At 51.0% G+C, this 13,440-nt stretch overlaps 1 protein-coding gene across 1 annotated transcript in view; it reads right to left on the minus strand.

Moving 5' to 3' along the window:
• The window catches only part of LOC138637959 (adhesion G-protein coupled receptor F3-like), an 82,313-nt gene that overhangs the window by 48,900 nt on the left and 19,973 nt on the right, over nucleotides 1-13,440 (minus strand). The window contains exon 4 of the mRNA XM_069726880.1: nucleotides 11,258-11,306. Coding sequence (XP_069582981.1) covers nucleotides 11,258-11,306 — 49 coding nt within the window. The remainder of the gene's footprint in view (nucleotides 1-11,257; nucleotides 11,307-13,440) is intronic.

A 13,440-nucleotide genomic window follows, 5' to 3' on the forward strand; every position in this document is an offset into this window, starting at 1 on the left:
AACAGAGTGAGAATGAGCAAGACGCTGGGACCGACGTCTTTGCTGAGCAGACTCCACTGCGGCTGGACAAGAATGGGAGACCGCAGCGGAGGTGGCTCGAGATTCCCCCTGTGCAGAAGCGGGAACTCGACCCCTAACACCCTCCTTCTTTTTCCCCTACTTCTTTTTCCATCTACACTCCTTCCATCCTTCTTTTTCCCCTACTTCTTTTTCCATCTTTGCTCCCGCCCTCCTTCTTTTTCCCTAGTTCTTTTTCCATCTACACTCCTGCCCTCCTTTTTCCCTACTTCTTTTTCCATCTTTACTCCTGCCCTCCCTTTTTTGCCCTCGTTCTTTTTCCATCTACACTCCTGCCCTCCTTTTTCCCTACTTCTTTTTCCCTCTTCACTCCTGCCCTCCTTCTTTTTCCCCTCATTCTTTTCCCCTCTATGCTCCTGCCCTCATTCTTTTTCCCCTACTTCTTTTTCCATCTTTACTCCTGCCCTCCTTTTTTTCCTACTTCTTTTTCCATCTACACTCCTGCCCTCCTTTTTCCCCTCCTTCTTTTTCCATCTTTGCTCCCACCCTCCTTCTTTTTCCCCGACTTCTTTTTCCATCTACACACCTGCCCTCCTTCTTTTTCCCCTACTTCTTTTTCCATCTTTGCTCCTGCCCTCCTTTTTCCCCTCCTTCTTTTTCCATCTTTGCTCCTGCCCTCCTTTTTTTTCCTCTACTTCTTTTCCCCTCTAAACTCCTGCTTTCCTTCTTTTTCCCCCTCGTTCTTTTTCCCTCTACTCTCCTGCCCTCATTCTTTTTCCCCTATTTCTTTTTCCATCTTTACTCCTGCCCTTCTTTTTTTCCTACTTCTGTTTCATCTACACTCCTGCCCTCCTTTTTCCCCTACTTCTTTTTCCATCTTTGCTCCCGCCCTCCTTCTTTTTCCTTAGTTTTTTTTTCCATCTACACTCCTGCCCTCCTTTTCTCCCTACTTCTTTTTCGATCTTTGCTCCTGCCCTCCTTCTTTTTCCTCTACTTCTTTTTCCCTCCTCACTCCTGCTTTCCTTCTTTTTCCCCCTCGTTCTTTTTCCCTTTACTCTCTTGCCCTCATTCTTTTTCCCCTATTTCTTTTTCCATCTTTACTCCTGCCCTTCTTTTTTTCCTACTTCTGCTTCATCTACACTCCTGCCCTTCTTTTTCCCCTACTTCTTTTTCCATCTTTGCTCCCGCCCTCCTTCTTTTTCCTTAGTTCTTTTTCCATCTACACTCCTGCCCTCCTTTTCTCCCTACTTCTTTTTTGATCTTTGCTCCTGCCCTCCTTCTTTTTCCTCTACTTCTTTTTCCCTCCTCACTCCTGCTTTCCTTCTTTTTCCCCTCGTTCTCTTTCCCTCTACTCTCTTGCCCTCATTCTTTTTCCCCTATTTCTTTTTCCATCTTTACTCCTGCCCTTCTTTTTTTCCTACTTCTGTTTCATCTACACTCCTGCCCTTCTTTTTCCCCTACTTCTTTTTCCATCTTTGCTCCCGCCCTCCTTCTTTTTCCTTAGTTCTTTTTCCATCTTCACTCCTGCCCTCCTTTTTCCCCTCCTTCTTTTTCCATCTTTGCTCCTGCCCTCCTTCTTTTTCCTCTACTTCTTTTTCCCTCCTCACTCCTGCTCTCCTTCTTTTTCCCCTCGTTCTTTTCCCCTCTACGCGCCTGCCCTCATTCTTTTTCCCCTACTTCTTTTTCCATCTTTACTCCTGCCCTCCTTTTTTTCCTACTTCTTTTTCCATTTACACTCCTGCCCTCCTTTTTCCCCTACTTTTTTTTCCATCTTTGCTCCCGCCCTCCTTCTTTTTCCATTTACACTCCTGCCCTCCAATACTTTTTTTTGTATCCTGTGCATGATGCTGTTTTTTTTTAGTGTGACAATTGCACTTGTATTGCGCCAGCTATTTTACTTTTTTTTCATTGATTGAGAATTATTGTTTAATTGTCTAGTTTTTAAATTATTACTAATAAAGACCTTTTATGTGTTTTTTTTTTCTAATACATCAGATATACGTTTTCCTGATTTTCCCTATTCATTTTTCATTCTGTCAGTTTGAACTTCACACGTCCCTTTGTATATTCCTCCGAAATGGACACAATAGTTTTACTGCACTGGTTCAAAAACATGATGTATTATTAAAGGTGAGGTCCTTAATTTGACCCATCGTCCCCGGAAGATTTTTCTTTGGAAGCTGAAGTTTTTCATAATATAAACTATCAGAACAGAAGATACAGAGAACAATTTTGCTTTTCACTTTTTGCCTCTAAAGTGTTTTCCAGTCTTTTAGTCTAATGTTTTGTATGATCACTGGAGTACAATTACAAACATTTCAAAAACATAAATCACAGACAAACTCCCCCAGAAATTGTGATAACTCCAAGCTCTGATGAGAAAAGAAAGGGTGTCCACCAGTCAGGATCAGCTAAAAGCCGATATCTAGCTGCCGGGGCGAAGGGCAGACGTCTGAAGAATAAGGGGCAGAATTCGGGAGAATAAGGGGCAGAAGTCTAGAGAATAAGGGGCAGAAGTGTAGAGAATAACGGGCAGAAGTCTGGAGAATAAGGGGCAGGAGTGTGGAGAATAAGGGGTAGGAGTGTGAAGAATAAGGGGCAGAAGTCTGGAGAATAAGGGGCAGGAGTCTGGAGAATAAGGGGCAGGAGTCTGGAGAATAAGGTGCAGGAGTGTGGAGAATAAGGGGCAGGAGTGTGGAGAATAAGGGGCAGGAGTGTGGAGAATAAGGGACAGGAGTCTGGAGAATAAGGGGCAGGAACCTGGAGAATAAGGTGCAGGAGTGTGGGAAATAAGGTGCAGGAGTGTGGAGAATAAGGGGCAGGAGTCTGGAGAATAAGGGGCAGGAATCTGGAGAATAAGGGGCAGGAGTGTGGGGAATAAGGGTCAGAAGTCTGGAGAATAAGGGGCAGGAGTGTGGAGAATAAGGGGCAGGAGTCTGGAGAATAAGGGACAGGAGTCTGGAGAATAAGGGGCAGGAGTGTGGAGAATAAGGGGCAGAAGTCTGGAGAATAAGGGGCAGGAGTCTGGAGAATAAGGGGCGGAGTGTGGAGAATAAGGGGCAGGAGTGCGGAGAATAAGGGGCAGGAAAGTGGGGAATAAGGGGCAGAAGTCTGGAGAATAAGGGGCAAGAGTGTGGAGAATAAGGGGCAGGAGTGTGGGGAATAAGGGGCAGAAGTCTGGAGAATAAGGGGTAGGAGTGTGGAGAATAAGGGGCAGGAGTGTGGGGAATAAGAGGCAGGAGTGTGGAGAATAAGGGGCAGGAGTGTGGAGAATAAGGGACAGGAGTCTGGAGAATAAGGGGCAGGAGTGTGGGGAATAAGGGGCAGAAGTGTGGGGAATAAGGGGCAGAAGTCTGGAGAATAAGGGGCAGAAGTCTGGAGAATAAGGGGCAGGAGTGTGGAGAATAAGGGGCAGGAGTGTGGAGAATAAGGGGCCGGAGTCTAGAGAATAAGGGGCAGGAGTCTGGAAAATAAGGGGCAGGAGTCTGGAGAATAAGGGGCAGGAGTCTGGAGAATAAGGGGCAGGAGTCTGGAGAATAAGGGGAAGGAGTCTGGAGAATAAGGGGCGGAGTGTGGAGAATAAGGGGCAGGAGTGCGGAGAATAAGGGGCAGGAGTGTGGGGAATAAGGGGCAGAAGTCTGAAGAATAAGGGGCAGGAGTGTGGAGAATAAGGGGCAGGAGTGTGGGGAATAAGAGGCAGAAGTCTGGAGAATAAGGGGCAGGAGTGTGGAGAATAAGGGCAGGAGTCTGGAGAATAGGGGGCAGAAGTCTGGAGAATAAGGGGTAGGAGTGTGGAGAATAAGGGGCAGGAGTGTGGGGAATAAGAGGCAGGAGTGTGGAGAATAAGGGGCAGGAGTGTGGGGAATAAGGGGCAGAAGTCTGGAGAATAAGGGGCAGAAGTCTGGAGAATAAGGGGCAGGAGTGTGGAGAATAAGGGACAGGAGTCTGGAGAAAAAGGGGCAGGAGTCTGGAGAATAAGGGGCAGGAGTGTGGGGAATAAGGGGCAGAAGTGTGGGGAATAAGGGGCAGAAGTCTGGAGAATAAGGGGCAGGAGTCTGGAGAATAAGGGGCGGAGTGTGGAGAATAAGGGGCAGGAGTGCGGAGAATAAGGGGCAGGAGTGTGGGGAATAAGGGGCAGAAGTCTGGAGAATAAGGAGCAGGAGTGTGGAGAATAAGGGGCAGGAGTGTGGGGAATAAGGGGCAGAAGTCTGGAGAATAAGGGGCAGGAGTGTGGAGAATAAGGGCAGGAGTCTGGAGAATAGGGGGCAGAAGTCTGGAGAATAAGGGGTAGGAGTGTGGAGAATAAGGGGCAGGAGTGTGGGGAATAAGAGGCAGGAGTGTGGAGAATAAGGGGCAGGAGTGTGGGGAATAAGGGGCAGAAGTCTGGAGAATAAGGGGCAGAAGTCTGGAGAATAAGGGGCAGGAGTGTGGAGAATAAGGGACAGGAGTCTGGAGAATAAGGGGCAGGAGTCTGGAGAATAAGGGGCAGGAGTGTGGGGAATAAGGGGCAGAAGTGTGGGGAATAAGGGGCAGAAGTCTGGAGAATAAGGGGCAGAAGTCTGGAGAATAAGGGGCAGGAGTGTGGAGAATAAGGGGCAGGAGTCTGGAGAATAAGGGGCAGGAGTCTGGAGAATAAGGAGCAGAAGTCTGGACAATAAGGGGCAGGAGTGTGGAGAATAAGGGGCAGGAGTGTGGGGAATAAGGGGCAGGAGTGTGGAGAATAAGGGGCAGGAGTCTGAAGAATAAGGGGCAGGAGTGTGGAGAATAAGGGGCAGGAGTGTGGGGAATAAGGGGCAGAAGTCTGGAGAATAAGGGGAAGGAATCTGGAGAATAAGGGGCGGAGTGTGGAGAATAAGGGGCAGGAGTGTGGGGAATAAGGGGCAGAAGTCTGGAGAATAAGGGGCAGGAGTGTGGAGAATAAGAAGCAGGAGTCTGGAGAATATGGGGCAGGAGTGTGGGGAATAAGGGGCAGGAGTGTGGAGAATAAGGGGCAGGAGTCTGGAGAATAAGGGGCAGGAGTGTGGAGAATAAGGGGCAGGAGTGTGGGGAATAAGGGACAGGAGTCTGGAGAATAAGGGGCAGGAGTCTGGAGAATAAGGGGCAGGAGTGTGGGGAATAAGGGGCAGAAGTGTGGGGAATAAGGGGCAGAAGTCTGGAGAATAAGGGGCAGAAGTCTGGAGAATAAGGGGCAGGAGTGTGGAGAATAAGGGGCAGGAGTCTGGAGAATAAGGGGCAGGAGTCTGGAGAATAAGGGGCGGAGTGTGGAGAATAAGGGGCAGGAATGCGGAGAATAAGGGGCAGGAGTGTGGGGAATAAGAGGCAGGAGTGTGGAGAATAAGGGGCAGGAGTGTGGGGAATAAGGGGCAGAAGTCTGGAGAATAAGGGGGAGAAGTCTGGAGAATAAGGGGCAGGAGTGTGGAGAATAAGGGACAGGAGTCTGGAGAATAAGGGGCAGGAGTCTGGAGAATGAGGGGCAGGAGTGTGGGGAATAAGGGGCAGAAGTGTGGGGAATAAGGGGCAGAAGTCTGGAGAATAAGGGGCAGGAGTCTGGAGAATAAGGGGCGGAGTGTGGAGAATAAGGGGCAGGAGTGCGGAGAATAAGGGGCAGGAGTGTGGGGAATAAGGGGCAGAAGTCTGGAGAATAAGGAGCAGGAGTGTGGAGAATAAGGGGCAGGAGTGTGGGGAATAAGGGGCAGGAGTGTGGGGAATAAGGGGCAGAAGTCTGGAGAATAAGGGGCAGGAGTGTGGAGAATAAGGGCAGGAGTCTGGAGAATAGGGGGCAGAAGTCTGGAGAATAAGGGGTAGGAGTGTGGAGAATAAGGGGCAGGAGTGTGGGGAATAAGAGGCAGGAGTGTGGAGAATAAGGGGCAGGAGTGTGGGGAATAAGGGGCAGAAGTCTGGAGAATAAGGGGCAGAAGTCTGGAGAATAAGGGGCAGGAGTGTGGAGAATAAGGGACAGGAGTCTGGAGAATAAGGGGCAGGAGTCTGGAGAATAAGGGGCAGGAGTGTGGGGAATAAGGGGCAGAAGTGTGGGGAATAAGGGGCAGAAGTCTGGAGAATAAGGGGCAGAAGTCTGGAGAATAAGGGGCAGGAGTGTGGAGAATAAGGGGCAGGAGTCTGGAGAATAAGGGGCCGGAGTCTAGAGAATAAGGGGCAGGAGTCTGGAAAATAAGGGGCAGGAGTCTGGAGAATAAGGGGCAGGAGTCTGGAGAATAAGGGGCAGGAGTCTGGAGAATAAGGAGCAGAAGTCTGGACAATAAGGGGCAGGAGTGTGGAGAATAAGGGGCAGGAGTGTGGGGAATAAGGGGCAGGAGTGTGGAGAATAAGGGGCAGGAGTCTGAAGAATAAGGGGCAGGAGTGTGGAGAATAAGGGGCAGGAGTGTGGGGAATAAGGGGCAGAAGTCTGGAGAATAAGGGGCAGGAATCTGGAGAATAAGGGGCGGAGTGTGGAGAATAAGGGGCAAGAGTGTGGGGAATAAGGGGCAGAAGTCTGGAGAATAAGGGGCAGGAGTGTGGAGAATAAAGGGCAGGAGTCTGGAGAATAAGGGGCAGGAGTGTGGGGAATAAGGGGCAGGAGTGTGGAGAATAAGGGGCAGGAGTCTGGAGAATAAGGGGCAGGAGTGTGGAGAATAAGGGGCAGAAGTCTGGAGAATAAGGGGCAGGAGTGTGGGGAATAAGGGGCAGGAGTGTGGGGAACAAGGGGCAGAAGTCTGGAGAATAAGGGGCGGAGTGTGGAGAATAAGGGGCAGGAGTGTGGGGAATAAGGGGCAGAAGTCTGGAGAATAAGGGGCAGGAGTGTGGGGAATAAGGGGCATGAGTGTGGGGAACAAGGGGCAGAAGTCTGGAGAATAAGGGGCGGAGTGTGGAGAATAAGGGGCAGGAGTGTGGGGAATAAACGGCAGAAGTCTGGAGAATAAGGGGCAGAGTGTGGAGAATAAGGGGCAGGAGTGTGGGGAATAAGGGGCAGGAGTCTGGAGAATAAGGGGCAGAAGTCTGGAGAATAAGGGGCGGAGTGTGGAGAATAAGGGGCAGGAGTGTGGGGAATAAGGGGCAGGAGTCTGGAGAATAAGGGGCAGAAGTCTGGAGAATAAGGGGCGGAGTGTGGAGAATAAGGGGCAGGAGTGTGGGGAATAAGGGGCAGGAGTGTGGAGAACAAAGCAGGAGTGAGGAGAATAAGGGGCAGGAGTGTGGGGAATAAGGGGCAGGAGTCTGGAGAATAAGGGGCAGAAGTCTGGAGAATAAGGGGCGGAGTGTGGAGAATAAGGGGCAGGAGTGTGGGGAATAAGGGGCAGAAGTCTGGAGAATAAGGGGCGGAGTGTGGAGAATAAGGGGCAGGAGTGTGGGGAATAAGGGGCAGGAGTGTGGAGAATAAGGGGCAGGAGTATGGGGAATAAGGGGCAGAAGTCTGGAGAATAAGGGGCGGAGTGTGGAGAATAAGGGGCAGGAGTGTGGAGAATAAGGGGCAGGATTGTGGGGAATAAGGGGCAGGAGTCTGGAGAATAAGGGGCAGAAGTCTGGAGAATAAGGGGCGGAGTGTGGAGAATAAGGTGCAGGAGTGTGGGGAATAAGGGGCAGGAGTCTGGAGAATAAGGGGCAGAAGTCTGGAGAATAAGGGGCGGAGTGTGGAGAATAAGGGGCAGGAGTGTGGAGAATAAGGGGCAGGAGTGTGGGGAATAAGGGGCAGGAGTCTGGAGAATAAGGGGCAGAAGTCTGGAGAATAAGGGGCGGAGTGTGGAGAATAAGGGGCAGGAATGTGGAGAATAAGGGGCAGGAGTGTGGGGAATAAGGGGCAGGAGTCTGGAGAATAAGGGGCAGAAGTCTGGAGAATAGGGGGCGGAGTGTGGAGAATAAGGTGCAGGAGTGTGGAGAATAAGGGGCAGGAGTCTGGAGAATAAGGGGCCGGAGTCTAGAGAATAAGGGGAAGAAGTCTGGAAAATAAGGGGCAGGAGTCTGGAGAATAAGGGGCAGGAGTCTGGAGAATAAGGGGCAGGAGTCTGGAGAATAAGGAGCAGAAGTCTGGACAATAAGGGGCAGGAGTGTGGAGAATAAGGGGCAGGAGTGTGGGGAATAAGGGGCAGGAGTGTGGAGAATAAGGGGCAGGAGTCTGAAGAATAAGGGGCAGGAGTGTGGAGAATAAGGGGCAGGAGTGTGGGGAATAAGGGGCAGAAGTCTGGAGAATAAGGGGCAGGAATCTGGAGAATAAGGGGCGGAGTGTGGAGAATAAGGGGCAAGAGTGTGGGGAATAAGGGGCAGAAGTCTGGAGAATAAGGGGCAGGAGTGTGGAGAATAAGGGGCAGGAGTCTGGAGAATAAGGGGCAGGAGTGTGGGGAATAAGGGGCAGGAGTGTGGAGAATAAGGGGCAGGAGTCTGGAGAATAAGGGGCAGGAGTGTGGAGAATAAGGGGCAGAAGTCTGGAGAATAAGGGGCAGGAGTGTGGGGAATAAGGGGCAGGAGTGTGGGGAACAAGGGGCAGAAGTCTGGAGAATAAGGGGCGGAGTGTGGAGAATAAGGGGCAGGAGTGTGGGGAATAAGGGGCAGAAGTCTGGAGAATAAGGGGCAGGAGTGTGGGGAATAAGGGGCAGGAGTGTGGGGAACAAGGGGCAGAAGTCTGGAGAATAAGGGGCGGAGTGTGGAGAATAAGGGGCAGGAGTGTGGGGAATAAAGGGCAGAAGTCTGGAGAATAAGGGGCAGAGTGTGGAGAATAAGGGGCAGGAGTGTGGGGAATAAGGGGCAGGAGTCTGGAGAATAAGGGGCAGAAGTCTGGAGAATAAGGGGCGGAGTGTGGAGAATAAGGGGCAGGAGTGTGGGGAATAAGGGGCAGGAGTCTGGAGAATAAGGGGCAGAAGTCTGGAGAATAAGGGGCGGAGTGTGGAGAATAAGGGGCAGGAGTGTGGGGAATAAGGGGCAGGAGTGTGGAGAACAAAGCAGGAGTGAGGAGAATAAGGGGCAGGAGTGTGGGGAATAAGGGGCAGGAGTCTGGAGAATAAGGGGCAGAAGTCTGGAGAATAAGGGGCGGAGTGTGGAGAATAAGGGGCAGGAGTGTGGGGAATAAGGGGCAGAAGTCTGGAGAATAAGGGGCGGAGTGTGGAGAATAAGGGGCAGGAGTGTGGGGAATAAGGGGCAGGAGTGTGGAGAATAAGGGGCAGGAGTATGGGGAATAAGGGGCAGGAGTCTGGAGAATAAGGGGCAGAAGTCTGGAGAATAAGGGGCGGAGTGTGGAGAATAAGGGGCAGGAGTGTGGAGAATAAGGGGCAGGATTGTGGGGAATTAGGGGCAGGAGTCTGGAGAATAAGGGGCAGAAGTCTGGAGAATAAGGGGCGGAGTGTGGAGAATAAGGGGCGGAGTGTGGAGAATAAGGGGCAGGAGTGTGGAGAATAAGGGGCAGGATTGTGGGGAATAAGGGGCAGGAGTCTGGAGAATAAGGGGCAGGAGTGTGGGGAACAAGGGGCAGGAGTCTGGAGAATAAGGGGCAGGAGTGTGGGGAATAAGGGGCAGGAGTGTGGAGAATAAGGGGCAGGAGTCTGGAGAATAAGGGGCAGGAGTGTGGAGAATAAGGGGCAGAAGTCTGGAGAATAAGGGGCAGGAGTGTGGGGAATAAGGGGCAGGAGTGTGGGGAACAAGGGGCAGAAGTCTGGAGAATAAGGGGCGGAGTGTGGAGAATAAGGGGCAGGAGTGTGGGGAATAAGGGGCAGAAGTCTGGAGAATAAGGGGCAGGAGTGTGGGGAATAAGGGGCAGGAGTGTGGGGAACAAGGGGCAGAAGTCTGGAGAATAAGGGGCGGAGTGTGGAGAATAAGGGGCAGGAGTGTGGGGAATAAAGGGCAGAAGTCTGGAGAATAAGGGGCAGAGTGTGGAGAATAAGGGGCAGGAGTGTGGGGAATAAGGGGCAGGAGTCTGGAGAATAAGGGGCAGAAGTCTGGAGAATAAGGGGCGGAGTGTGGAGAATAAGGGGCAGGAGTGTGGGGAATAAGGGGCAGGAGTCTGGAGAATAAGGGGCAGAAGTCTGGAGAATAAGGGGCGGAGTGTGGAGAATAAGGGGCAGGAGTGTGGGGAATAAGGGGCAGGAGTGTGGAGAACAAAGCAGGAGTGAGGAGAATAAGGGGCAGGAGTGTGGGGAATAAGGGGCAGGAGTCTGGAGAATAAGGGGCAGAAGTCTGGAGAATAAGGGGCGGAGTGTGGAGAATAAGGGGCAGGAGTGTGGGGAATAAGGGGCAGAAGTCTGGAGAATAAGGGGCGGAGTGTGGAGAATAAGGGGCAGGAGTGTGGGGAATAAGGGGCAGGAGTGTGGAGAATAAGGGGCAGGAGTATGGGGAATAAGGGGCAGGAGTCTGGAGAATAAGGGGCAGAAGTCTGGAGAATAAGGGGCGGAGTGTGGAGAATAAGGGGCAGGAGTGTGGAGAATAAGGGGCAGGATTGTGGGGAATTAGGGGCAGGAGTCTGGAGAATAAGGGGCAGAAGTCTGGAGAATAAGGGGCGGAGTGTGGAGAATAAGGGGCGGAGTGTGGAGAATAAGGGGCAGGAGTGTGGAGAATAAGGGGCAGGATTGTGGGGAATAAGGGGCAGGAGTCTGGAGAATAAGGGGCAGAAGTCTGGAGAATAAGGGGCGGAGTGTGGAGAATAAGGTGCAGGAGTGTGGGGAATAAGGGGCAGGAGTCTGGAGAATAAGGGGCAGAAGTCTGGAGAATAAGGGGCGGAGTGTGGAGAATAAGGGGCAGGAGTGTGGAGAATAAGGGGCAGGAGTGTGGGGAATAAGGGGCAGGAGTCTGGAGAATAAGGGGCAGAAGTCTGGAGAATAAGGGGCGGAGTGTGGAGAATAAGGGGCAGGAGTGTGGAGAATAAGGGGCAGGAGTGTGGGGAATAAGGGGCAGGAGTCTGGAGAATAAGGGGCAGAAGTCTGGAGAATAAGGGGCGGAGTGTGGGGAATAAGGGGCAGGAGTCTGGAGAATAAGGGGCAGAAGTCTGGAGAATAAGGGGCGGAGTGTGGAGAATAAGGTGCAGGAGTGTGGAGAATAAGGGGCAGGAGTGTGGAGAACAAAGCAGGAGTGAGGAGAATAAGGGGCAGTGCTTAATGTATTGATTTGTCACAGAAACTTCATGGATTTGTCAATAAATGTGTAAAAACTTCTGTAACAATAGAAACATCAGACTAAAAGGGTGAAAAACGCTGAAAAAAACAATTTGTGAAATCCAAAGTTGGTGTGGGGCTCAAAACTTTTGGCCACAACTTTGTCACTTAGTTACCTGACGATTTCCTTGTTCTTCTCTGATTAATTTTCTCTGTAGTTTCCACCTGAAGAAAACAAACAAATACAAATATAGAGAAATTAAAATACATTTTCAGGACGTTTTTTTTTTTTTTTTAAGTGCAGCACCGCGTCGCCTCTTCCTTGGCTCCACTGCGACATTCAGGCTGCCGTCACATTAGCAGTATTTGTTCAGTTTTTTACATCAGTATTTACATTTGTCTTTTTCATTGTTTTTATATTTGTTGTTGGAGCGCAGACGCAGGGCCGCGGGTTACTCGGTACCGGTCCTCTGCTGGCTCAGTTCTGAGGCTGTCACGGTGGCTAGACCCGGTCCATGACCCTGCTAAGGGGCGTCCAATAAAAGGTGGTAGGAGTCTGTCAGGGATTTGTGACGCCACCTGTGGTATTCGGTCAGGGTGAATGACGCTGCTGTGGGGTCCACTGGGGTGATGGAATGGCAGCTGGATGGTGTACCTTCCCACAGGTGAAGTATGTCCCCAGGGCTTCCCAGTAAGGTAGATGGTGATGGTGTGAGGTGCAGTCAATAACGAGGACACAAGGTTGCAGTCTCTTTACCTCTTTACTGGTGAATTCAGGATCCTCAATCTAGAGCACGCTCAACAGGGCTGTCGGAGACCGGCCGGTCCGATGGGCACATCCAGAGTTCCCTTTACAGATGGAAATCATTGCCTACCACTAGCGCCTGTGTGTTGTAGTCCTACCCTGCTGAGCATTCGGTATAGTCCTCACAACTGCTGTTCTTGTTCGTTCGTTCTTTCTAAGTCGTTCTCTTTCGTTCCAGATGTTACTAGTTTCTCGTCCCTCAGATATATGTTATGGCTAGAACGCACCCGTTTGACGGGAAGGCTCGGAGCTCTTCCGGGACCCCAGAGAAGCCCCTCTCCACGCGTTGCCCCCTATGTCTGCGTAGGTGATGTAAGGTAGACAGCCAACCTATAATTAACTGTCCTGCGGTATTTGAAGTAAGGCATAGTGTCAGTTACTTCCTCGGTGTTCCGGCCACCGGCTACGCACCTCAGAAGGATGTTGCCGTTCTCGGGGCACAACTCCTACTGTTTCTCCTTGTGCTTGATCTCATTTACACTGTTCCACAATATCCTTCCTTTCGTGTCTCTTTCTTAGGATACCGCCGCGGGGTGTGCAGGCGCGGTTCTGTAACGTTCTGTTCTGTTCGCTAGGTGCCTGCCAGGTTCCCACGCCTGACAGGGACCCCCCTGAATCTTCTCCCTGCAACACCCCCTGCCACGGGATGTTGCCTGAATCCAACCCAGTCAGCTTCTGTCCTAACTTTCTATCCAACCCCTAGTTTTACCAGTGTGAGGAGTGGCCCAATAAATAGAACCTTTTGCTCCCCCTAGTGGCCGGAGTGTGAAGTGTAATGTGTGCTGGTGATACCTGGTCAGATGAACTCCTTTAGTGCCATCAGACGTACCATCACTCCCCTTAGTGGCAGAGCGACGTTACTGCAATGGCCAGATCTCTGGGGCGCTGCATTGTTATTTAATAAATATATTCATTTTCGCTTCTTGTTAATCACTTCTCATCTTTATGGCGCCCAGCCAAATTAGGTTCTGTTGATTTGAACATATGAAGGAGTCTGGGGGTATTTTGGGGACGGGAGGTCTCCTGATTCTGTTTTTGCCTCTAGAGGGGACAAGAGCCGGGGGCCGTATGGATCCGACATATGGACCTTATATCGTATTCTAGACTACTGATGACTTCCACACGGCTTACACCACACAATATCCGGTGTGTCAGCGCCATGGGTGCGTGCAGAAAATATTCCCCCAGCTTACATGTCGCACTTTATTGTGATGCTCCATTTTCCCGACCTGTATCCTATCATTAGTACACCCCTCCCAAAGCTGGCGGGGGAGGGGTGATGTCCGCACCCGATGCACCCGTTGATCGGCACACACAGGTCGGGGATTTTCTCGGTAATGACTGTGATTTGCATCTAGAAAAAGTCAAGGAAACCAGAGAAGACTTGTAACCTCCAGAACGGATTTGTACAAATCCCTCTATTTACTCTTCACTTTATATCCGAGGAAACTAACAGATCATTTGCATCTGCAAAACCAACATCTTAATGACAGGACTGTGACTGTCCATATCTTACAGAGCGGGAACATTGCAGGTAACCTAAGTCCTGGTGCC

This window comes from Ranitomeya imitator, chromosome 5 (assembly GCF_032444005.1).
Source record: "Ranitomeya imitator isolate aRanImi1 chromosome 5, aRanImi1.pri, whole genome shotgun sequence".
Lineage (NCBI taxonomy): Eukaryota > Metazoa > Chordata > Amphibia > Anura > Dendrobatidae > Ranitomeya > Ranitomeya imitator.